This window comes from Struthio camelus, chromosome 3, assembly GCF_040807025.1.
Source record: "Struthio camelus isolate bStrCam1 chromosome 3, bStrCam1.hap1, whole genome shotgun sequence".
NCBI classification, from domain to species: domain Eukaryota; kingdom Metazoa; phylum Chordata; class Aves; order Struthioniformes; family Struthionidae; genus Struthio; species Struthio camelus.
This window is the reverse complement of record NC_090944.1, coordinates 59,343,708-59,370,347: the sequence shown is the minus strand read 5'-3', so window position 1 is coordinate 59,370,347 and position 26,640 is coordinate 59,343,708. Positions and strand designations below refer to the sequence as shown.

Here is a 26,640-nt window from a genome sequence, read left to right as displayed (position 1 = left end):
CCTGCAAGACTGGGCCTGAAGCCGTGTTGTGCTGTTGCCTCTAGTAAAACTTACGAACAGAAGTAAAAACTCCTGATCTAATCTGAATTGGATTGTGTAGGAAACAGCTTGAAAAACATCTGAGTCTGTCAACCTTCTGCACATCTTGGCAAACCCCCGTCCTTGCATGGCCCTTGGCAAGTCTGAGACCACTTGCGAGACTCCTACCCAGGGGCACAGTGCAGGGCTGCCTCACGCAGCGGTGGCCTTGCAGCCACCAGATCGGGCAGTCATTGAGTACAGAAAAGGGCTTGCTTGGATAAATCTCGTGTTGTTGACATGCATGTCCTGGGCAGCCTTAGCTTTACAGGAATGACCTTTAAGGTGACAACTGTGTAAAAGCAATGCTGAGTTAAGAAAATAAGAGCTGCCATTCTGGGTCATCTCTAGTTCGGTATCCATCTCTAGATCACTATCTAGTTCAGTATCTAGTTCAGTTCAGTCCACTGTGCCCTCTAGTTCTTGCATGATGAGAAAGACTAAACAACCATTTCCCAGTGACATTCTTCATGCTATTTGTGATTTTATAAACCTTTGTCATTTCCCTTCTTCAGTTGCCCCAGTAGCACATATACCCTAAATAGATATTTCTCCAACCATGGGCTTGAACACCTGCAGGGTGATTTTTTTTTTTTAATATTTATTTTGTGTACTGGAAACATGAAAAGGATTAATGCAAAGGAGAAACGTTTGATCTCTTTGACTAAATAACCATATCAAAAGCTCTTTTCAATGCCTTTTGTTGAACCATATAAAAGTCATGAACTCCCAGGCTGCTAGCTAATACATCACAGTGTATGGGCCAAACTGTTGCCCAGTGCAAGCTAATGTCACTCTGTTGATCTCAGAGGGACTGTCACTCTGTTGTCTCAAGGGACATGAACTGTCTTACACCATGCCTGTATTTGACCGCTACGGATCAATAAGATATTTGTATGACCAGTACTGCTGTATGTTCTGCAAAGAAATAGGAAACTGTATTTGAAAAATCTGTAGGTATCTTTGAGAAGAAAAGCTAGCTCCCCAAATAAAACAAATATTATCATCAAGAGAAACAGACAGAGATTGCTTAGAGGCTCTTTGAGATTATTAATAGAAAAGAAAAACAGGAATCCCTTCTAAAAAAAGTTGAAGTATTTTTTTATTTGAAACCTCACTTTGAACACTCAGATCTTGACTTCCTCTTTTTTTTTTTTTTTTTTCCAGCAAAGGTTGCTTCCTTATAAATGGGAAATTCCCTACAGTTTCATTATAATAACAGCAAAACTAAGCTACAGTAAATTCTCACCTCCTGACCCAAACCAATGGTTCAAAGATAAAAGAAGAGGTTTCTTACTGTAATTTTTCACCTAATATTCTAGTTCAGAGATTTGGGAGGGTACTGAAAAAGGTCATCTTAGAATGATTACGGTGCTTTGCAGTTGCAGTGAGGTTTGTTGCGAGGAGCAGGAATTGTCAGGCTGCTGGCGCTGCCAGGCCAGTGCAAATGCTCCCTCAACACCACGGTTTAATATCAGTGCCCATATGAGTTCCCCAAAAACAACCAGAGGCCACTTACCACAGCCTCGTGCCATGAACCTGGGCACTCCCTGGCCACCACTGAGCCTGGGGGTTGGTGATGGTGAAGAAACTTCTTATGTCCTGTAAATGCCTTCTTCTGCCTGCTTTTCACAACAGTCCCTAGTTTTTCACTTGAGCGCTTCCTTACAGTATTTCAATAATATCCACTTGCTGCTGCTGTTATGCAAATCTGCGGACAGGGCTTTGAAAATTCATCCAAGATCACTCCACGGCCCAGAGCCGGGTTTCCAAATCCTGCACTGCAGCCACTCATCCCTACTGCCTCATACCCTGTTCTTGCTTCTTTCCCTCTTTTTGAAGGTCTCTGTCTCATCCCTAATCTCCAAGGACAAACACTGTAAAGTAGAACTGGTCTAAAATAGAAGAGTGTATCCTTCCCTTCAAATGATGTAAGTAAGTGCAATTATAATTTAAAAATGTGTTCTGATTTTTTTAAGTGTATACACTATCTACAGTGAACTTGGCAAAATTAAGCATCCTGTACCCTGGCCTAAAGCCAGCCTGTCCTGTCCCAATGGGGGATGTAAAGATCAACACCAAACTGACTAGCACTCCCACACTGCTTTCATTCCAGAATTACAGCTCTTGCCTAATGTCATGCAACCTTTAAAATGAGTCCAAATCTCAGGACTGCTATAAAAGCCATTAAGCGGTGATACATCAGGTAGACGTGTACATAGGCTCAATGGAGCACTAAAATCGGAGCCTTGAGTGGGGAGCAGCTGGATGCGACCCTGTTGCAAGCAGCGGTGCTGGACAACAGCGCTGAGTCTGCCAGCAATGTCTCTGTGAGCGCATGAAATATCAATGTCCAAGGAATGGTGACTTGACTTGGTTTTTTTTACGGTATTTGATTGGCAGCCCACCACTCTCAAATGCTTAACACAGCAGAAAAGACCTCATTCCTCTTCACCAAGGTGACCCTACCCCAACCTGCCGGTAACCTCCTTTACTGAGTTCCAAGCAGGCACTCCCTTCTCTGAGGGGCAAACACCGTCTCCGTCACAGTCCAGCACTTGGGTTCTCCATGATCTTGGACTGTGACAGTTAAATATGCATTTCTGCCCCCATCCCTGCCACCCTTCCTCTTTGCTCAGCTCTTTGCAGGTCACTCAGCCATGAGCGTCCCTCACTGTCCCTGCTACTGCTGCTGTTGCATGACCCTCAATGCCTATTGTAATCGTGAGATGGTTGAAAGCATGTTCTCAATCCAGTACTTCAACAAAAAGGCCCCCAGCAAATAAGAATAAGGCAAGCACATTTCTTAGCTTGGCTTGGTGTGGAAAACAAACTTGCAGGCTTACGTTCTGCGTAAATATGTGTCTGTGAACGCAGGTAACTCCTTTGTAACTTTTGAGTCTATCAGCAAATCTTAATCAAATTTGACTGAAGGAGAGAAAATGCATAGAGAAACAAGCTGCTGTGAGTTTTGTGACAAGAGCAGCTGAGAACAGGAAAGAGACCCTAGAAATTACCTCTTAGAGAAAGGCAGCAGCCTGAACTCACTTACCATTAGACAAGACAAAAACCTACGCGACAGAGTCTGTACAAGTCCAAACTGCAGGAAAAGCTTCAGTCAAGGCCTGCATCTTTGCAGGCACCAGCATCAATCAACCATGAGACACGAATGTGGCTTCGTTCTTTCCAATGCTCATGCGACTGCTTAAGACAATGAGCCGGTTCTGGTTTATATTCAGGTGTTTTTGTGCCACACTGACAGCACAAGGAGCCCTCCTGCCCACGGTACAACTGCCAGAGTGGTGTAAAAGCAAACTAATCAGTCTAAGACAGTCCTGGAACTACCTGTCTTCAGTAGGATCTTGGAAAATTGCAGACCGTTAGAAAAGAAATGTATGTGCCCACAGTACTGACTACCGCCGTATTTCTGGAGTACAAAAGGATTTTCTTTACCCTTGATACCAAGTAGCTTTATGCTGAATTGACTGAATAAGACTTTTCAGCACAGTAATTTCTCTGAAAGATTAGGAAAGTCAACTATTTCCTAGGATCTCTATCTCGTCTGAACTCTCTTTATTGTGCATATGAATTACTTTTTTCTTTGTAAACCAGCAAATGCACTAAAGCTGAACTTGATGCTTTCTCTCCCAGCTGTTGCTGTTTAGCTGCTCTCCTCTCTACTTAAAAACTTTTTTTTTTTTTTTATTTTAAAAGGAGGGAGCCTGAGAGAGGTCAGATGGAGCATAAGTGCTCTGCTTTTTTCTTTCATTAGCACAAGTGATGGCTACCCATGGATTTCAAATTTGTTTCAGCTCTTACCGGGAGCTCTTTGCAACGTGAAGCAGGGATTGATTGTCGGTGAAGAGGCTCTGCAATAACAAAGACAGAAGTCATACGCCGCAGCTCTGACACGGGAGCTGTCAGAGGTGATGTCACCAACAGCTGACCCATCATAAGACCTCTGGGGAAAGCCAACGGGCGCCTACTTGGGAGTTTCTAGTGTGCTGCTCCCTGCTAGTTTGTGCTTGGAAACAGATTGACTAACATAATGGAGTGATTTTGTAATCTGTCATAATACCATAAGCTACAGATCCACAGACTTTGACCCCTCACAGGTATAATGAGCTCTTTTATTCAGCTGCACATGCTCTCTTGATGGGGGAAGGAAGGGGGGCTTTTTCTAATTATATATCCAAAGCATATGTTTTGCCCAGAAACAAAGCATTATATTCATTAGTAAAATCCTATAAGCTAGGGTCTTTTTATTAGCCAGTTAACTAATTGACAGCTAAGCACGTGTATTAATATCATGGTGTAACCATGCAGTCACTTAATCTGACAGCTTTATTAAAATCATAGCATTGCTCCCCTAAGCTGCTAGAGTGAAGGGTTGTAGCATTTGCATTATAAGCCTTGATGTTTGGAAATGTATAGCTCAGCTGTAAAAAATTCAATGTAACATCATACAAAGTCTCAGCCTAGTGGTGGTTCCTGTTAATCCTTTGACAGGGTTGGAGAAGAGAGCTAAAAGTCTTTGCATTGTTCTTTTAAAATCTGCTCAATCTGCTCAGTAGGCTTTAGGAGTGCACAAAAACATATGGTGGTACGTTTTCTTTTACCCTTGCTAATTCAAAACATGATCTCATAGCAAAATGCAGATCATTACACATCTCAAGGAATAATGTGAAACGCTCAGTGCAGTTCGGGGCGGGGGGGGGCGTATGCCAGGGAGAAGGGGGAACCTAAGCACAGCTGTGAATATCTCACTGAATAGAGCCCATCCATTTGCAATGGGAGTTTAAGAATCCGTATATGAAGATCCGTATATGAAAAAACTTAGAAAATAAATACTGATAATAGAATCAATGTCATCATATTATGATGACATTGTACAAACCAATCTATATGTCTTCACCTCATGTAAGTAATGACTCTCTATGGCAGCCCATGTTTGAGAAGGTGTGGTCACAGACTTATGTCACTCAGTCTTTTTGTGGAGAATAATAATAAAAGCTCTATAGAATTAAAGTATGCCCTTCATTATGCTTGCACAGCCTCAGCTTTTGGTTTAGGGATCTTTATCACCTGGTGCCTGACATACGAGACAGGCAGAATACAATATGACTCTGTGTTTGTCAGCCTGACAGTTAAAGAGAAGGGGAAAGAAAAGCCTGTCTGGCTGCAAGATGAGGTGAACTGGAAAACAGTGAAGGAAAAATACATATGAAAAGTCACCATGGTGTTTTTATAGGTCCTTATTGCATACAGATTGACAAAGAGCAAGGGAAATAAAAGCATTAAAACACACCTCCATCAAGCAGCAAAGCTGTTCAGTTGTCTGCCCACACCATCCCCACTGCAGCTGTGTTTTGTGTTTAGCAGGTCTGGAGCTATTGAGTATTTACTGACCTGGAGTGAATCGCTAGGCAGGCTCTACCCCTGCTCATTAAGATCTCCTGGAGCAGCGGCCTGGCCTTATCCACAGCGAAGATGTGTGTGCCCTTGCCCCTTAGGTTAGGCTAGATGCCACTGACTCAAGCACATACCTGTGCTCCCTGCCTTCTGCACCCGTATCTCCTGTAATCAGCGTTTTAGCTCGCTGAGCAGAAGATTAAGTTCTGGCACCAAAGCCCAGCTTATTCCTGAGCCTTGGGCACACAATTCATGCAGGCCCTCGCTGTACCTGTAGTGCGCAGCTATAAATTGTTGATGCTCTCTTTTTCCGGGGTCTGTCCCAGTCCCTTGCCCATAAATCTTACTGCTGCAACTCCCTGTTCGGGCAGTGTACTCAGTGGAGCTGCAGCTGGGATGCCGCAGGACAGCGTCAGAGAGCTTCCTGACTCCACAGCGGAGCAGCTTATGAAAGAGGCTCCATGCTGTCTTCACTTACTGTAGACTCACCGCCTCTTATCTGGGAGAACACTGAAGAACGTGTCTTGAAGCTGTGCAGCAAGGCTGAGCCTGCAAAACTCACTGTCAGCTCCCGCATCACGAAAGATCTGGGCTGGGACAGTTGGGAACCAGTGGAGATCGTATCAGGTGAGGAAGATGAATCTGGGCTGTTCCTGATGCAAAGGCAGAAAAGTCAACATTTCCTCAAAAAACTGTTGATGTACACTGCAGATGAGAAGATTGTTTGTGAAAAGAGATAGTTCTTCAAAGCAAAGAAACCTGTCTGCCACAGGGAGTGGGCTGATGATAGTAAGTAGGCATGAATATAAGCACACGGGTTGCTGCTTTCACTGGAGAGTGGCAACAGCAGATGCTCTTTAGAGAGAGCGTGCGAGACTAGCCACCTCCCATGGCCCATTGCCCCTGTTCTCTGCTGTAGTCGGCACTGCTGTACTGGGGACTTTCAGGGAATATCCTGGCCTTTTAGCATCCACCTATGGACCCATTCTCCATCCAACCCCTTTATAAACTTGCTAATACTCTCTGACTCCCCCAGCCTCCTGCAGCTGCCAGCTACGGAAGTTCACTGCCTTCTGAATAAAGTACTTTATTTTATCTGATTTAAACCAGTCTTCCACTAGTTTCCTCAAGTGCCCCCCCATGCTGGTGTTGCAATATTTGTGATGAGCACTTCCACCTACCTGCTCTGCCACTAGTTTTGTAAACTTAGAGCATGTCCCTTCTCAGCAGCCTTTTCTGCGGAGTCCCAGCCCTTCTCGTCTGCCTGATAAGATGACTGTAGGATGATCTCCTGGATCATTTTAGTTGCCCTTCCCTGTGCCTCTTCTAGCTCTAATTTCTATATCATGGGTAGATACCAACAAACATCTGCTTCAGCCAGAAATGAGAGATGCAGATCAGTCCAGCAAGTAGTTACTGTTTTTAAAGTCCCTCTTCTTTTCACTGTGGCTTCTCTTTTATATGAATTGAATTTTAATCTTAATGAAAAAACAATTTTTATCCTTTGCCTTCTGACACTTTAAACCCAGAAGCTCTTGCCCCTTAAAATAAGCAGAGGACAAAGAATTGTAAACCAGAGAATTGTAGTTAATTATACATCATTAATGAAAGCTGACAAAAACCTCTGGAAGGCAGCACAAGCTTGTATGCACTACATTGCGTTCAGAGTTTTGCAGCTATTTCTTGGGCAAATCTTGCATTGGTATCAGTCAGACATTGTTGTCAATGAGAACTTTGCTTGATCACTGGCAGCATGACTGAGATTACTGAGGAACAAACAAGATGTCAGAGAAAGCCTTTCTTTAACATTCAAACAATATTCGTTAACAAAAAACAGCCACGGTGAACAGACTGTAGTGTTACGCTGTGCTAAGCCATTGTATCTTGGACGAGGCCTGTGGGCTGGACCATAATATCATACTTCCTGAGCATTTTCGGAGCAGCAGAGGAGTAAACAATACCTCTAATGCGAAATCAGAGGTAAAATGAATTGGGTGATGATAACCCTTTAAAAAGAAAAGGCATTTTGTGAGTTTCTGTGCAAAGACCATTTGAGCTCTAAGCTTTATAATCAGCTTGGAAAATAGTTCAACCCACGGGAATCTTAGTGACTTACTTCTGTCTTCCCCAATTCACAAGGTCAAGTATCAAAACAGATATTGTTTGAAGAATTGTGAGTGCCAAGAATTAAGTATAATTTACAATTTATTGCCTATTTTTGAAGACAGAACTATTGCATCAATTTTAGGCCACGTTTAAAATCTTGGCTTAAAATAATCAATTTAAACAAAAATGAGAAACTCGGACCAAAAAAAAAGGGGGGGAGGGGGCTTTCCAGATAATCCACTTACTGCATCTTTGTTGTGCCTATCCTCATAATACCTCCGAGTCCCAATTGCTGGATTTAATCACAGAGAAGCAGCAGCAGCGCCCCAGCTTTCATCACTAGTATTTACAACATTACCGCTCTGCTCTGATGCCTTTGAAACCCTGCAGCAAAGCCTGCACCTCCTCAAGTGCAGAGCCCTTGCGGCAAAACCGAACCCAGGCTGCTCCCTTTGTGAGAGAGGAGGAAAGGTAAAGAAGAGAGAAAGGGATAAAGAAGAGAGAGAAAGAGAGAAAGAAGGGAGAGAGGGAAAGAGAGAAAGGAAGAAAGAAGGAAAAAGATAGGAAGAGAGAAAGATGAGAAAAAGAGAAAGAACAGACGAGAAAGAGAGAAAGAAGAGGGAAGGCATTTGTCCCACCTCTCCCTGAGGATCTAGGGAGGCTGGAGAGAGATCTCCCTTGAAATTGCTTCAGCTCAGCATTTTGGACCTTGGTCTGTGGAAACCCACCAGCCCTAAAGGAACTGCCCAACTTCAATACTACCATCCCACAATCATCCCCACCACCAAATGGGAAGGAGGAAAATAGGCCAAAATGCCAGGCAGACTTATTGCTGATGTAAATCCATTGATTGTTGGATTTCACAGCCCAAATGGCACAGATGCTGGGGAGGCCATGTGATGTGTATGCTTTTCTTTTCCTACCTTTTCCGTTCTTCTGGCACCAAATTGGGTAGCGCTGTGAGTTTTGGCTGCCATTAACCTCTAGTGAGCTGAGGCATAAGCTGCAAGCAACTTGCTGGAGTAATTTTTTCCTGAATTTCTCATCTCTCACCAGGAAATATCCCCAATTTCTTGTCATCTGTAACCACTGAGAGAAGTTTTGCAGTACTCAGCACATGGCCCCTCAAGGCTCCATTTCTCCGTCCTATAGATTTTTACACCACTGCCCTTTGGTGCTCCCTCTCCCATTCCTTTGTTAAAGGACTGGCTGAATCCTTGCGTCTTGTCAGGAGTGGATGTCTGGAAGATTTTGTGGAAATCATATCAAAATGCTGGGAACCGTGCCAGTGGGAATGCATTATGTGTCTTTGCTCATCCCTAGCTGGAAGTAAATCCAAATTGGGAGAGGCAAGAACGTGGTAATCCCAACCAGAGAGATTTACACACTTGTGGGCACCCCAGACAGAGGTTAAAACTTTCTTCCTCATATGGTTATGTCAGATGCGTTGCACAGCTGAACTCCTATAGTGTCCGGGACAACTGCTATATTCTTTTGCATCAAAAATAACTCTGGCTCTATGTGCAAATCCTATAGAAACAGGCCCCCTGTGGCCCCAGGATGGGTCACTGGGCCATTAATTTGATTTTGGCTTCTCTGCCAGAAATAAATAAAATAGCAGCAATAAAAAGTACTCGCAGAAAGGCAACGGGGTTTGCAGAGATGTGTGTGGATGCAGGCATCCACCTGTCCCAGTGGAACTAGTTGGAGGCACTTTCCCTCCTACAATATCTTTCTCTAAAGGAGAGATGTTTTTCCTGTTCAGGGTGTTCAGGCCAGTCACATACACAACTTTTGCTGACTGGAACTAACTGAATTGACCATCCTGTGTTACACAACAGGCACATGGAAGAAGAACATTTCTAAAGTAGCTAGGCCAAATACAGAGGCTCTAAGTGTTGCTGCCTGCAAAGTGGATGTGGCCGTGGGACCAAAGGCAGAGCAAAGGCAGGGGTCTGCATTGCCACTGAACGCTGCCAGGTAGCCTGAGGTGGATCCTAGCTACATATACAGTGCACATCCTGCTGCCTTTCTCATGCCTGTAGCTTCTCCCACGCTACAGGTGCTTCTGAAGCTCCTACAAAGAACTGTTTTGTTAGCAATGCCCATTTCAATGACATATGTCATGCAAATCTGTTATCTTCTCTCCTCCTCACCTAAAATACACTAAGAACATTCTTCCTTTGTTGGTTTAATGACCCAGATATGCTAGACATATATAATGTCACATTGCATACTGTGGAAAGTCATATAGCTATAAAGCTGGCAAATCATTTGAAATCCCTCACCTTCCTATTAGACTTGCTTAGTATTAGCATGAGCTGGAGAGCTTCCCAGTGCTGTGTTTGATTGCCATCTGCTGGCCATCCACTACCTCTGGAAATTCCTGCTTTCTACATTTTACCTGCTCCACAAAGGCAGTTCACCACCTCACCGTAAGATCAGCAAGGTGATGACGTGCGGGATACTTGTCCTCCACTGCAGTAGCTGTATCTGCTAGATTGTCATTTCCGTTTCACAAGTCATAAACTCAGTTCTTGAAACTGCACTATGAGTGCAGTTGGTGTATTGGTATATTTTACATATATTATTGCAGCAGAAATGTTCTAAATTTCACCATTCCTACCTGCCAAACCAGTCTGACTGTTACCCTTGGTGCATTATCAGATTTCTCCCACAGAGATTACGGGATCTTGTCAAAAGAATATCTTGCTCCCGATCTGGCTCTTCCTCTTCTTGATCCACTGAACTGCTTCATCCCTCCAAGCTGCTACGTATAAAACTGCAGGAGTGCTGCTAGGCAGAACATGAGGCTGAAGATTTGTCCAGCTCATCAGAAAACAGACAGGTTTTGAGCATGAATATGGAAGAGTTGTTGTACAGTTCCAGATATCAGGCTTACAGTTTCTCTGCCTTCACAGTACCACTTCCCCCTTCTACCAGCAGACAACCCTGCCAGTTGTTTGGCTCTCTGGCTCACGTGTTTAGGAATGAAGGTAGGATTGAACTCTGTGGGTCATTCTTCTGTAACTTTCCCTTGATAAAAGCCTGAATCTGCAACCTAGTCTGGGAAAATCGGCAGTGACACAGTCAGTCAACATTGTCAGTGGCTGTGCAAGAGATGCCACGACTATGAAAACACTGTGCTAATGAGGGAGAGTGCACAACACTCTCTCCACAGGTAAATGTTTACCAAACAATTTGAACCTGCTGCAGCAGTGGAGTGCTGAAGGAAGACCAGACTAACCACAGAAGTGTTCTGTCGGATGTAGCATAGCCTCCACTGTCACAGAGGTAATTGCAGCAATCCATTTGCACAGGCTTTGCCCATGTGGGAGAACCCTCTATGATTGATGTAGCACGACAAAGGCATGCCATGAAAAGGAGCACTTTTGTGCACTGACACAATTAGTTAAAGTATTTTGACAGCTTTTTCAGAAAACCTAACTCCTCTTGGTTAGAAATAGTTCTCTAGGGAGTTCCCATAATGCTGTCTTCACTGCCAGTGGAGCCAGCTGCACTTGAAATCCAGGCAAGTAAGGGTATTTTTGCTTAAATCACCTTCCAGACAGTCTGTGGCTGGCAAAAGCAATACTGATTCTTCTCTTCTCCTTGGAAGCAAGGGATAACCACTAACGTTTGTAGCAAACTGTTTACATAAGCAACAGCACTCAAATAAACCAAATCGGTTGGGGTCCATGCTAGAACGGTCTTTGCTCGTTGCTGTTCAAGTACTAGCCAATAATAATAATAATATTATATACCAGAGCTGGACAGGAGGAATTCTTTTTCCCAGGCCCTAATTTCCAACAATTCCTGGCTTACAGATGTAACAGGCGAGGGGGGCAAGACGAAACAGGATGACAGCCACAGCAGAGCTAGAGTTCCCTGGCAGTCTCACAAGCAAACCAGGTAAAAGAACAATGTTGCAAACAACAGCAGACTGAAAGTCATGAGCTAGGCTCCAAAACAATGACCGAATAGTGCTATGATCTGCAGCATGGCTGACATCATGCTGCAGGGGCAGGACTGAGACATTTTCTACAGGGCATTTACATGTTATGTTTCCTCCGTGGGTTTTTTAGTGTCTAGTAATATGCTAGCTCACCCATTCCTGGTCCCTCAAGTTGTAAAACTCACAAGTCTCTCTCCTCCTCTAGTAGGCTATTTTCACCAAACTTGTAGGAACATAGTTATCTTCGAGAGCTCTACCCTTACCTGACTGAAAAAAAAAAACAACGATTCAACAGTTAAGATAAAGTTGCAAACAAAGCATTTTTTCCTGCTTATAAAACTAGGCTAAGCGTATATGCAAGTTCTTAAAATTTGTCTTCTGGATCTTCTTTATTGTACAGAAACACTTCACATTGCTTCACAGTGTAATGTTAAAGGCTGGAAACCTACACTGGAAGGTGAGACTCATGCGTCCTGTTGTCTTCCAAAATAGCTACTGCAGGGGTTGTCACCACTGCAGAGGGTGTATGAGAGAAGACTCACAGTCAGAGGCAGGGTATACAGCAGAAGAGATGGAAGGAAACATCTTAAACTTTGAAAATAAAACCTATAAGGATATAGCTGGGGGTGATTACAAAGAGTACCACAGGAAAAAAAAAGGTTTTTTGTTTTACATTTTAATTAATACAAGACCCTTTCCCAAACAAACTGGAGATTTCTTCCATCTTTCAATTACTGTATCATGGCACTAGGACATCTGCTTACTCATTGGTTGTGGTGTATTACTTTTCTCTCCAGTTGCCACATCACAGTCTTTCTTGATGCTGGGATGGCACTTTGTTCCCACTAAGCTAGGGTCGACCTCTCCCTTTCTTTGGCGCTATTGCAACTTCTGTGTACTGCTTTCCTATGCTCTGCCTTTACACATACAGAGACTGGGAGATTTTTATGAGATCCTCGTAGCAGTACACTTGACACGAAGCTGTTGAGGCTGGCATGTTCTTATGAATGGGCATGATTAGCAGCTTCTCCCATTCAAAGAGATCACTAGCAATAAATGGTGTGATGAATGCCAACACAGTGTCTGCCTTTTCATTTCACACCTTTAGGGTCACACTTGCTTCCAGAGTACAATGATTCCTGCAGTCAAAACCAGAATTAAACACATTTGAAATGTCTGCCCCCAAGCTGCTGCTCAGAGACTACACCCACCCTCCTAATCCTCAAAACTTTGTATGTCTTCCTTTTCTTACTCAACTTCCTACCTTTGTCAAAAATCACTGTGTGCCTTTTCGTCCCCTATTTACTCCCTGAATTTTTCTCCCCAGCTCCTACCCTCATCGCTTTCCTCTCTTCCCTAGCCCTCCCTATTCCTGCTGCCTTCCCGGCTCCCCCTGTGGACCCCACTGTCTCCCCACAAACCGCGGCCGTCACCCCTAAGGGGCAGCCCGGCTTCAGCCCTCTTGGGGATGAAGACGGCACAGCCTCCGCGGGCTCATCAGCACAGGGCAAAACGCCCAACCGCCCTCTTCCTCGGCCCTCCCCCGAGCTCAGACTCCTCAGCAATCAGCGCGGACGCCTATTTTCCGCGGCGGTGAGGGCAGGGAACAACAGAAGGCCACACACCGGGGCCATACCCGCAGGGATTGGGGGGGCGCCATCTTGCGGGGAGAAGAGGCGGCCCGGGGGCGGTCAGGACCGGTTCCCGCTCCTTTGTGGCCCCGGCCCCGGCCCCGGCGGAGCCATGGCGCACGCCCACCTCAGCCCGCCCGCGCGGGTCCCGGGGCGGTGGAAGGCGAAGGGCGGGGGCCTTCGGCGAGCCAATCACAGCGGGCGCTCCCCGTGCGTGAGGCGGCGGGGGCAGGCACGTGCGCCCGCTAGGACGCCGCGGCGGCTATGGTGGCTGCGCAGTGACACGTCTCCTTCTGTGGCGGAGGCCGGCGAAGGGGCGGGGGCGTGCCCGTCCGCGCGTGCGTTCTCGCGCGATCGCGGCGCGGCCGGCTCGGCCCCGTGCGAGCGGCGGCGGCGGCGGCGGCGAGAGCGGGCCGCCCGGGGGCGGGGGAGCTGGTAGCGACGCCGAGGGCCGGCGGGGGCAGGGCGGCGGCGGCGGTTGCGCGCGCTGCGCGGCGGCGGTTGAGCGGCCATGGCGGGACAGCAGTTCCAGTACGACGACAGCGGCAACACGTTCTTCTACTTCCTCACCAGCTTCGTGGGGCTCATCGTCATCCCCGCCACCTACTACCTGTGGCCCCGCGACCAGCACGCCGGTGAGCGGGCCCCCGCCCGAGCCCCGCGGCCGGGCCTACGCACCGGCCCCCGCCCCGCTGCCGGCAGGCGGCGGCCGGGCCGCCCCGCGGGCAGGCCCGGGGGGGAGCCCCGGGCTGGGGGGTGGGTCGCAGGCCCTGTTGTCCTCCTGGGGCCCCTGGGGATCTCCGGGGGGCTCGCCCCCACCCCCAGGGGGCACGGGGCCTCTCTCTAAAAATTATTATTTCTTTAATGGTGCTGGAGGGAGGGAGGGAGGGGGATCTGCGTGGCGGGGCGCGAGCCCTGCGTCCGCGAAAGAGCGTTCGTTCGCCTCTAAAACTGCTCCTGCAGAGTCATTGTTTTCACTGGGGTCTTGTTCTGTTTTGGGCTTTTCTCTTCCTGGAGTGTTTCAGGGTAGACGACCTGAATTTTGATGGTGAGAAAAGAAGAAATTACCGAACGTTATTTTGGTGTTGAGGCCAAGAGGAAAAGTTAGCCAATTCAGCTTTTAGATACTGCTGAGGTCACAGGGAGCATAAAAATTCGACTTTATTTTTTCCTTTTGTAAGTCACTCTTAAATGTCCTAAGCGCTAAGCTTTTATTCCATCCTTTGGGATGCTTCATGTGCCTCAAAAACGTGTTAGAAAGTTTCTCTGAAGACTTCTTAAATTAACCGTTGTCCTTTTTCCTTCTCTCTATTCTTAGAAGGAGAAGGCATTTTGGTACATAGTTGGCACAGGAGCACATTTTTAACTGAAGTTTCGAGCCAGAAGATAGAACTCTTTGTGTTTAAAGACAAGATGCTAATAAGTGCTCAGTCGAACAGAGGTGTTTGCTGATTCCCATCCCTGAAACTACTGACCTTTTAAAAACATTTTAGCTTTGCAATCTGAGAAAAAATTGTTCGTTCACTGTGTCATCTTTACATTCAGAATAACCTCGTGTGGTTATTTAGTGTTTCTTTTATGCCATTTTATATGGCTTCTGTGGTTCTGTGTTTCCTTTAGTCTTATAGGTAAAACAAAAACTCAACGACGAAATTTTAGTCCTATACCTTCTAGTAAGAAGGAGGTAGTAAAATTGACAAAGCAATGTTTGGTAAGCACCTATAATTTATCACCAAAACAGTCTCAGTTGCTGGGCTTCTGATAGGGTGCTGGCTGTAGAACCTCTTTGGAGGACTAATCCCCTTGTCCTCCAGGTACTACCCCTTGTATAGTTGAGGAGTTGATTCTTTCTTTTGGAAAGAAAGAAGGAAAGATCTAGCTTGTCTTGCTGAGTGCTGGCTGTTGCAAGAGGAAGGAATTACAGTTGTTGGAAGACGTTTTGTAATCTTTTGGTTGCTATTAAGGAATAGGAGGAGATCAGAGAGAGAAAACTCTTCCTCTGTGACCTTTTCGTAAACCTCAGGATGTTTTGTTTTTCTTATTCTGGTGCAGGGTGGGAGAAATTGGGGGAGAAAATCGTTCTTTCTCTTGAGTAATGTTGTACTTGCTCCATAGTTTTTAGGTTTACTCTTAACTTCACTGTTTCAAGGTGCTGACAGAAGCAGCAAAAACAATATAAGTGTTGTCAAACATGGAAACACTGTACCAGTCTTATATTTGGTCTGCATATATAATGTTATTTTTGCAGCCATCCTAATGACAGAAAATAATATGCTTGGAATATGGCTCTATGGATTGTACCCAATATCAAGGATTTCCAAAGAGTCTGCAGTTAAACATTACTCATTCCTTTTCCTCTAGGTAGCATTGTCTTGCATGTGTGTGGAGGGCCTACTGCATGTTGTTCTGCAGACAGTACTAGATTCTTACAAAGCTATAATAAACCATGCTTTTTAAAACACATGGTAGATTTTATTGTGCTGCTGGAACAGAAATAAGTCAACTAAGTGAAAACTATCAAGCGTGGCAATGCATGGAAAGGAAGGAATGATTTGTGTCTAATAATTGTCTTAATGAGCTTTAAACTTTGCGTATAGTCCTACGTCATGCATACGGTGTAGTAGTGTGCCTACGGTCTCCTCGCATCTGTCACAGTTGGTGCTCTCTGGTTGTGTTCTGCATGGCTTGTCTTAAATAAAAAGTTAAGGTGTTGTGCTGATCCCATTCAAAACTAGTGGAGTGCTTTCTTGCTTCAGTGGTATTGCATAGTATTGTTTAAGTGTATAGTTCTTCTGTGAACTGTTTCCAGCAAACTCCTCTGAACGCTCTTCACACAACTTCGTTTGAACTGGATCATTGCTGTTCCAGTATTTGAACAGGATTTCAGGAATAAATTACAACCATATGATGATTATTTAGCCCCGACTTCTCTTTTTCAGAATAATTCACTAGGTTTAAAAAAAACTAAACCTCCCAAACATGGAGTTTAGGAAGCTAAGGGAAGGACTGTGTCCTCAGAAGAGAAATCTCCCAGCGCAGCTAACTTCTAATTCCTGTAATTAGCATCCATACTGTGATATGAGATGTGAATTCTGATGCTAGTTGGGAGTAGAGTTTTCCAAACAGTGAGACAGAGGTATAGGGCCAAACTGAAAAAACGCCATCAGACCTCTGCTGCCTCAGTGTAGGACTAACTCTAGTATTTTTGTACTGGAATTGTATTTTGTCCCCTCTGTCCTACAGAATATACTGCAGAGATGCTTTTGTGGCTTTGATTAGGTCCAGCTGGACTAACCAGCTGTTTCAGCTCCAGCTCTAGCCGAACCTTGGAGGGTGAGAAGATTGGATCAGGCTGTACTTTTTGAAGCAAATCACATGATTGTCCCCCTCACTTCAAGACCATTTTTCAAAGTGAACCAAAGCACCCGAAACAGACTAGTTTTGTTCTGGGCAGAAGTACATTGGAAGATGTGCTTCGGACACTAATGGCCGTTTGATTTGCGACAGCAGAGCAGAGCTAGTCTGAAGCAGAAATGAAATACCTGCAGGGTGGATATTGAACCTTCAGTGTCCACTGTTTCACTCTGTAAATGCACTACCATAGGTTAGTGGTACTTGATAAGGTAGACATAGGCAGTGGAGAGTGAGGAACAGAAGTACAGAACATTGCCAGCTTTCTTCACGTGATGATTAGCAGCGAAAATTTGTGAATTGCTGCTAGTAGAGGTACATTTCTCTTACATTTTAAGGTTTGTTCAGTGCTGTAGTTTTGTAATAAGTGCCCTTAGAGTGAAATAAAGAAAAAACAGTGTTTATTTTTGCCAGAGTGAAGATTGAGTTTTCTCTAAGTAGTAAAGCAATATAGAGATACTCCTACTTTCCAGAGTATGTTACTAATGTTGAATTTTTAGTAGTGCAGTCTTTTGGCAAGCCGTTAAAGTTTCACTCTTAGTTCTTTTTACAAGAATTTTTGAAAGGCCATTTCAACGCTACTATCTTGAAGAACAGCGTAATGTAACTACTTGTCTGTCAAATATTGAGTAAAATTTGGGCTACTCTTATTGTCCGGATTGCTGAGCCTGTTTTTTCAAGGGGTTCTGGGAAAGTCTATAGGAAGTATTGTTGCAGCTTGTGGTAGGAATCAGTATTTATATTCGGGGTTAGTGGAGTGGGGTTGCTGTCGCGTGGTTTTCACTGAATGAACTATCCTATAATTTCATTACCTCAGCTTTGATAAACCAAACAAGCAGGTAATTGACCCCATAAAAGGGACTTGTCCCAAAGACAGTATCTCCTCACTGTTCATCGCAAAGCTAATACGGCTTTTCTGAAAGGTTAATTGGTTAGTTTTGTGTGTTAGGCTATAGTTTCTTAATTGCTTCAAGGTAGTAGTGCTCTTACAGAAGAGGTCTTGTATTTCTTTTCTCTCTCTCTGTGCCAAATAAGGCTTCTGAACAGTGCGTTGGGCTGGAAGGAGCTGAGCTGGGCTGAAACTAATTTTTTTTTTTTTTTCCTGTGTTACCTTTAATTCCTGTTGATCTCCTGACTGAGTTCCCTTTGTGGATGTCTGTGCTGGTGCAGGGGTCGGAAAGTTAGAGGATACGGGTCTGAGTTGGAAGAAGGCTGATTCTTTCAGTGGTGGTGCTGGTTTCAAGTGATGGTGAAACTGCCGTGCTGTTTACCTTTGACTTGTCTCTTTAAAGTATGTATATGTGTGTGTTTTAAATATAAAAAGCCAACTCACTTTTTGTGGACTGCCTCTGTCTGGGGTAAATATTAATATAACTTCGGCACAATTACGATGAGCAAAACTGGTGCAAGAAGTGTTCTTGATTTGGAACCAAAAGTGTGATTGCTAAAAGCTATTTTTGTGCAAATTCATTTTTTAATCAAGAATTTTTCTGAAATGAGAACTTTAAAGTTGTTTTTCAAAAAGTTATCCTTGGGAGTTGAAGAAAAGATGTTTCTTCTGAGCCACTAGGCATGGACAAGCGTCTGCCAAAGTATCTTCATGTTGTTGGACCTGCTTTGACTCAGCTTGATTATAAGTTTATGCAGGTTAAACATGATCGTCCAGGAAGGAAATGGCAGAGCAAGAGGTGAATGAGTTAGTTGGCTAATATGTCAGGTGTTACACAATGCTGAAGTGTTTGCTGAACTTTGTGTACTTTTTGACCTATCCTTGCGCTGTTGGATTGAGACACATGATTATAAACCTGCGCTGAAAAAGGTAGTCATAGATTATGGTCTGTTTTGAACTTATGTACACACATACATGTGAAAGCTTGTTCAGTACAATTTTGGAGCTGATCTAGGTCTACGTTAAATAAATTATCCTGTTTTTAAGGAACTGAATATTCATAATGTGTTACAAAGCTGGTGAAAAGAGTGAGGTCTCTGTTCTGAGTCTTTTACATTAACTTGAACAAATCAAGATGTTGAAAATAGTTAAAACGCCCCCAAAGAATAATAGCTTTGTGAGTGCAAAGATTAATGTTAATAAAATTTTTCTCTTGCAGTCTCTTCTATGAGAGAAAAGAGACCGTAGGAGCTTTTTCTGCTTAGAATGTAGATATTCCTTACGGAAGAGGGAGAACTGAAAACTTACCCTAGGAATAACAAAAAAGGATGAGCTACTACGTTTTCCTATCTAGGGAGAAAAAAGTAAACCTATTGACGTGAATAGGTAAAGCTATTCAATTTACTCTCATTGTGATAGCAATCCTTATAGTGTGTGTGTGTATGTGTGTGTGGGTTTTTTTTTTTCCCCTCCGTGCCCCCAAGAACCATATGCTCATACTTAAGGCTGCACTCTTCCTCACTCACTATTTTACCTTGCAACCTTGCAAAATATGTCTGATTTTTTGGGATGTGTCTGAAGCTTACTTGAAGAATATTCAGCTGACACAAAGAAATACTTACTGAAAGCTAGTTAAAGGAGGCTATTCTCTGTAATCTTGGAAGATGCCATGCCTCTAGAAGTAGCATAGGCAGTATGAGAACCCCTGTTCTAGTCCAGCCTTTTGCTTTGAGGCTGGACAAAGTAAACATACAGAAATAGATATATGCATAGGTAATACTTGACACACGTGTTCAGAACGTCAGATCTTTCTTTCAATGTCTTGTGAAGGTTTACTGTATGAGGAATCTTTCCACTGAACTGGGTGTCCCCATGTAATAGTGTAAGTATAAAAGTGTTTTCTTTAAGTATTGGTCAGGTTTTGTGCGTGTGTATACTTTTTCATCTGTAGATCTCAAGGCCTTTTTAAGACATGTGTATGGATCTGCTGCTTAAAGATGGAATTAGAAGAACTGAGGCCATAAAGTTTATATGACTCTTTAAGGCCAAACAGTGATTCTGCACCTTGGATTTGACTCAGTCCGGTATATAGAGAATATTCCACTATTTTTAGTTAAAATAATCCATTTTGCTCCAACCATATGACTCTTTTTAAATTTTTTTCTTCCTTTGTTAGTCATATTAATGATTGGGAGCATACTGATTTCACAGTGGTATTGTGTGCATTTAGAAGGGAAATACTCAAGCTTAGCCGTTGATGATACTGTCTTACTTAAAAGCGAAGCGTCTGCCCCGTGCTGGCCAGCCTGCTGGTCCTCTGCCCTCATTCCCTTTGTGAGAGTTGGGGTAGCGCTGCCTGTACAGTCATCCTGATCCAAAAGTCGTGAGGAGCTGCATGCAGGCAACGTTACTTTCTTTTTATTTGTTACGGGATAAGGAGCACTTAAACCCTAACACAGCTGGGGGAGAGGGAGGGAATCTCAGGGGTACCTCATGCTACTGCTCTACTCTAGGGTCAAATTCTTCTGGGCTGTTTTTAATTCCCCAGCAAGATAAGACTGGTTGGAATGGGTTTCCTGTGATTGACTGTGACCCTCTATCCTTGCTCACAACTCACTGAAATCTTATTAACCTTACCTCAGAAATATTTCATGGCATCTTGCTATTTGGCAGCGTTGTGATGCTGGTAGAATACAGGATAAAAACACAGGATGCCATGCTCATTGCTAATGCTTATGCAGTGGACAGGCATGGGTGTGAAAACTTGATAGCTGGGAATGTAAGCTTTTTGTGCCCTTGTGTGTTTTTATCCTTTCCTGTTAGTACAACCTTTGGGCATTGTGCCAGGGAGTGGGAGGTAGAGGAGAGTCAATGAAACTCAGTTTACATTTAAACATGATTATTATATACAAATTGTTTTTTTTTTTTTTGCAGTATTGAGTGATTAAGTGTGCTGTAGTTAACTTAAAAAACTACAAGTGTGAAAAAATATAGCTTATTAGGTGACTTTAAAAAGGGAGTATATAATATAGTGATAATACCTAGTATTTGTTAGGTGTTTACTATACTGCTGTTATGAAGCGGTAGATACTTTGCAGAAATACTTGGGGAAAAAAAAGGACAGGCATCATGGGATGTAATGTCTAGTAATTATCTCTAAAAGTGCATTTTAAAACAAAGCTTTGACAGTTATCTAAACTGTTCTTTTTTTTGGAAAAGGCATGTGTTTTCATGGAGGGTTTTTTGAAGTATTGTTATGTTATTACTAGCATGACAGCTTCCTAACAGTAATATAAAATTAATAATCCTGTATTAGAGATTAGCTGAGTGTCTTCAAGAATGTCCAGAACGTTCAATTCTGAAAAGCTTTTGTTGCAAGATAAAAGAAGAAGCTATTACAAGAATTTTATCTTTCAAGTACATGAAAATAAATCAGTTTCTTTTTTATTTAAACCTTTCTTATACCAGCTTATAAAATCAGTGATGTTAAAACAGTTGTATTATATGTCTTGCTACTTTGTGTTCTATTTTAATAGAAGTTATTCTATTAAATTTTATAGAATTTTATATTCTGTATTTATATTCTCTTCTACTATATTCAGTTACAACTTTATGAGCGGCTAAACCGTTCTTTTCGTATGGACAGGAAGTTGAGGAGCAAGGTAAATAACAAGGAGTGGGATCAACAGCTATTCCAAAGTGAGGATTTTGTTTTGTTCTTCAAATTTCACAGCAATTTAAACAAGTCTAGACTGGGGTTGCTGTATGCTTTGCTGCTCCTTTATGCCCTTGACCCTATGAGCCTACCTTCTCCCACTGGGAGATTTGTAGCCCAGTTGTTATCCAGTACTTGACGCATACATGCGCTGCCACATCATGATGAGGGAGGCTTTGCAGGCTGGACCATATCAGTAGTAGACTGAGTCCCAAAATGGGTACATAATTTCCATCTAGGACAAAAGGATTTGTGCCTGCACCATTTCTGAAGTAGTTATCCAATTTAGAATTCAGGCTGAAGAGATGTTTTTCAGATTATCGTCTTTACCTAACATTTCCCTTACGTAGAGAATTACTTACAAGAATTGTAAAAAAATATATGTTTCAGATGATGCATTTTAGAATCAAAAGATGTCTTTATCTTGATAAATTGGCTGATTGAGCTATTTGGAGCTAGGAAGACTGCCCACAGCAGTAAACTAGAGAATTAACAAAGTACTATATGGCTTTTTGACATAAGCATTTTTTGGTTAAGCAAACTAGTCTTGAATTGTGGGTTAGGACTTACAAATATACAGTATTTCTTTTCTAACTTGTTTACAGTTTTTTGTGTAGCCATATCAAAGTTGTTTCAGATGTGGGCAAGTACTATTCTGCAGTACTGAGTCAAGATCACACGTGTTTCTAGGGCACCAGAAGCCTGACGCTGTCTGAAGCTGTGACCTCTCTGGCATGCCACTGGTTTAGACACTCTTTTGACTGATGACCCTGCACAACTTAGTTCAGTTGAATTTGGAATCTAAGACTGTAAAACTGGAGTGAGGAGAGAAAGTGGGAGAACCTGAAAGGAAGTGACAGGTAACCAAGTCCTCTCTGTTTTGGTAGCAGGAGTGCATTAGCTCAGTTCATCTGCCTTTAGAACCAAACTTAAGGATTTTTTATTTGTTTGTAATTAATATGGCATAGCTAGGGGCCTGTGAATTTGCGCTTGCCTTACTTCACAATATATGCTGTGTATGCTGAACAGCGTATGCGTATCCTAAAGACTGTTCTTGAACCAAAAATTCCTGTTGAATTACTGAATTGCCCTATTATAAATAGACATAATTGACATTGCTCCTTACCTTACCTTTCCAGGCAGTTTTTCAGTATCTGTTATTTTTCTGCTGTGAACTAAATCATAAGCTTCTTGATTTTTACCGGGACAGATAGTAGAACAATTGTAAAAACAATTGAGATACATAATTGGACATGAGTATATTTTTTCCCTCAACTATTGTGCAAATCATTGAAATGGGGGAAAACCAGTTCTAAAGATATGTAGTGCAGGCTCGGTCATGTTGCTTCTGTCAATACTTCTTATAGCATTACTGAATATGACACATCAGTTGTAGTTGAAGACCTCTAACAATTTTTCTTCTGATCTATGTTATCTCTTAACACGTTTTGAAAAAAGACCTTCAAATTTATCACAGCATCAACAAATTTTTTTTCAAAAAAGCCCATTGTCTGAATGATAGTTTTTATAGGCAGCTTTTTTCCTGTCTTTCTCACTAATTAAGACAAAAATATTTTTTTATCCTCTGAAGGAGCAGTGTGACTTTAAAAAAAAAAAAAAAAAAAAGCTTACTGATAATTATTCATTCATATCTTACCAGCTTTCATAGAAACAAAAGAGTAGGCACAGTGGGTCAAGTCAAATGTCTACATGGTATCATGAAAGCGTATGCCTTTAGAAGTAGATAACAGGACAAGCATGAATGATACTTCTTTTGCATGTTCTCAGAGTTCCCAGTGGTTTTCAGTTCAGTGACTTTCCTTTAGCGTAGCATCTATACTATCCTATGGCAAGGAGTTCACCAGCTTGGATGAGGCTGTGCAAGTAACTATCTTTGTCTTGCATCTGATTTTATTTGATGCTCTTGGAAGAGGCAGTAAACATTTAATCCTATCCTTCCTGTCATTTGCATTTTCATAGCCTTCCGTCATCTCTCTCCTAAGTCCTCTGTCTTCCAGGCTGAAGAGTTGTAGCTTATTCTTTTGAACATAAGCCATCTCATACTGTTGATGGCCCTTATTGACCTTGATTGAGTTTTCTAGTTTTGGTTGCCCCTGTCTTTGAGATGGAGGATGAGGACTGTGTATCACACTCAAGGTTGTACACATCCCAAACTTTTGTGGTGGAGTAGTGATTTTCTTCCTTTTCTCACAGCTCTTAACATTTGCTTTGCTTTTTATTTCTACTGAACGTTCAGCTAAGGTTTTCATAGAGCAGTTTCTCATAACCCCAAGATCTCATTCCTGAGAAGTAATGGCCAGCTCAAAGCCCCTCTTTTCATATGCGAAATCAGGATTGTCTCCATCACTCTTCACTTTTACGTACTGTATTTCATGTATTTAGACATGAAATGCAGCCATCCAGTTGCTTGATCTTGGGCATGTAAGATTTTTTTCTGCAGTGCTTCGGGATGCCACAGAAGTTTTATTTCACTACTCGCCCTCTTTTCAGAGTTGCTTATTCATAAAGCTGAGTAAAATAGTTCCAATACACATTCCTGCTGAACTCCACTAGGGATTTCCTTCTGCTGTGAGAACTAGCCATTCACTTTCTTCTAGCCACGTATTTATTTATGCAAGAACCTTCCCTCTTGTCCCATAGCTTCTTGGTTTCCCTACAAAACTTCGAAAAGGAACCTTTTGAAAGCGTTCTTGGAAACCGCAAACTATATCAGTGGAATCTCCTTTTCCGAATGCTTACCTTCTTTAGAGGACTTAGGTTTGTAAAGCCCAAGTTTCCTTTGTACAAGCCCCTCTGATTCTACCTGGATGTATGGTACTTGTGTCCACTAATTCTGTCCTTCGTTATAATTTCTTCAAGGTATGTATCAAAGCAAGATGTAATACAGGTGTGTTTAATTACTGGTGGTACACTAAATGACTTTAGACTTGACCTATTTTGCCTTGAATGTTTTGTGGTTTCTTCAGCCCCTGCTCAGTAAAATCAGTAAAATCAGGTGTTATGCAAGACTTTTGGATTGATTACTTCTATAAATATTTATTAGATAGAAGAAATTCCTTTGAAAACTAGGATCAGGTTATTTAGCTATAAATATTTCAGTGAAGAGGCAAACCTGGACGTGCACTCTTTGTGAATAAACTTTGGGTAGTGACAATAGTTGTTTACAATGATGGACATGAAAATTAGAAAACACCTATTTACATTATATAATTATTCACTGATATTGTTACTCCATAGTCTTTCATCAGACTTCTTTGATTTGTGTCCTAAAACATGCTTTCTGGTTGCATTAAAAAAAAAAAAAAAAAGAAAAAAAAGAAAAAATGGATTGAAACAGTATCGATCATTTGAATGCTTTTGAATTTAAGCATCTGTATTTTGGAAAGCTTTTATATCGGTTTAATTTGCTTCATGCCTTATAACCTAGGCTTTTATGCTAAAAATCAACCCTATTATAGTATTTGAAATTGTTTAGTACTTCAGAGGAGTTACTGGTTTACTGAGGTACTGTGAATTTGAATCCTGCCTCTTAGTTCTTTGGGGAAGATGGGTTACTGCAGCAAAATATCTTTGTCAGTGCTTGTCAAGGGCTTCTTTTCAAAGTACATATAGGGTTGTGGGTGTGTTTTGTTTTTTTCCCCCCTATGACTTGTGATTTAAAGGTTAAGTATTTGCAAATATCAAAGAACTTGTGTGAAATTTTTTTTTTATAATTACTATCAAAGAAAATATCAGTAGAGTTAAGTTAAATTGGTCTAGTAAGCTGGTAGGGTAGTGTTTTCATACTTGTACTGCTCACCTGCTACCTGACAATTGGATCTGTAATCAAGAAAACTTGTTCATAGGTCCCTAATTTAAAATGTCAGTGAATAAATTCAATGTCTGTAATTGTCTGTGATTGCAGAAGTAGAAAAAAGTCTAAGACTTCAGCCCTTACATGTTTGTACGTGTGTGTGCGTGTCTGTACGTGTGTGTGTATGTATAGTAGGCATTAAGATCTTGTAACTAGCTTTTGAATGGAAAAGTGAACCTTTTTAGAACTCAAAGTTATGCACTAAAGTTTTAATACTTATTTTATAAACGGCAAGATCAGAAACTTTTAAGAGCAGTATTTATACTGAGTGCTGTTACTCTTTTGTTTTAATGGAACAGGTTGAATTCTTAGAAGCTCAGTCTACTCAGGTCATATCTTTCACACAAGTGACTTGTATGCTATATGTATTACTTGTGTGTCTTGCTGCATTGCACAGGTATAAATTTCTGAGGTTGGGATAGAGAGGGGATGACATGCTGCAAATAGGTTTTGCGAGAGTCCGTCTTTAAAATGGTCTTGGTATTTTCTAAGCCCTCAAACTGTTGACATTCTGTGTCTCTTACTGAAAGAAATTGATACGCAAGCTCTTTCTTTCAAAACCAAGCAGTGTTCCCTTTTGGGAACACTGGTGTGCAGAATGCTTCATGTGTGCCTAATCGCGTTTCTCATCATGACAGTATCTGCTGGGGTTTTATTTTAGACTTCCGGCCTTTGCTTTCGTTACTAGCCTGGAGGTATAAAGGATACAGAAGACTCGGGCATACTTTACGTCTTTCCTACTAGTTGAGGTAGAATGGTGGAAAACCTCTGGCTTCTGTTTATTCTGGACGCTGTGGTTTTTTGTTAGTTTTTGGTTGTCCAAGATGTTAATGGTACAGTTGTTGTTGTTGGGTTTTTTTTTTTAAAACCCTCTATGTGCTTTAAATTAATACTTGCGATATTTTCTCCTAAAATTCACTTGTAGTCACTGTGACTGAAAGAAGATCCTGATTATTAGAACTTTCCCGTTCTGATCTGATTCTGGGTATATCTCTTTTCCTTCCTGCTATTCCGCTTACACCTCTCCAATAAATGAGTAATCTTATCTCTTTCCTCAAGAGGATGTAAAAAGTGAGAGGAAAAAACAAATCCTAAGTTTTCTTTTGGAGTGCTTGTTGGAGCCTTTGGAACCCGAGACAAAAAGGTTAAGCCTACGCAAGCGTAATTTGTCAGGCGTTCCTGAGGATAAAATAGAGCCTCCTATATCTTCAAAACAGACAGATAAAACACGTCTCGCACTTATAACAGTAAAACAGTCAAGATCACTTCTAATTCATTGACAGAAAGGAGGAAGGTAGAAATTATTAAGTAAGGGCTAGTTTAGATTACCCTATGCTAGTTACAAAAAAGGAAACAAGATTTTTGCAGTTCAGCTGTATTGTTTTATGGTGTTTGGCCAAAAACAATTTGGATCCCAGATATTCCTTTTTATGTCTTGACATAGCCCAGTTACCTGGTACTTCCCACATATGAGGCTCATTCTTCTCATATGGTGCTGTTTTTATCACGGTTCATGAAGTCATGCCAACATGTATGACACAGATTCTTCTGGCCGCAAGTGTTTGTGTT

At 42.3% G+C, this 26,640-nt stretch overlaps 1 protein-coding gene across 1 annotated transcript in view; it reads left to right on the top strand.

Moving 5' to 3' along the window:
• Nucleotides 1-13,606: 13,606 nt before the first annotated feature.
• SEC63 (SEC63 homolog, protein translocation regulator) overlaps nucleotides 13,607-26,640 on the top strand; it is a 61,034-nt gene continuing 48,000 nt past the window's right edge. Inside the window, exon 1 of the mRNA XM_068937966.1 lies at nucleotides 13,607-13,817. Within this exon, the coding sequence (XP_068794067.1) occupies nucleotides 13,694-13,817 (124 nt within the window). The 5' untranslated portion in view covers nucleotides 13,607-13,693. The remainder of the gene's footprint in view (nucleotides 13,818-26,640) is intronic.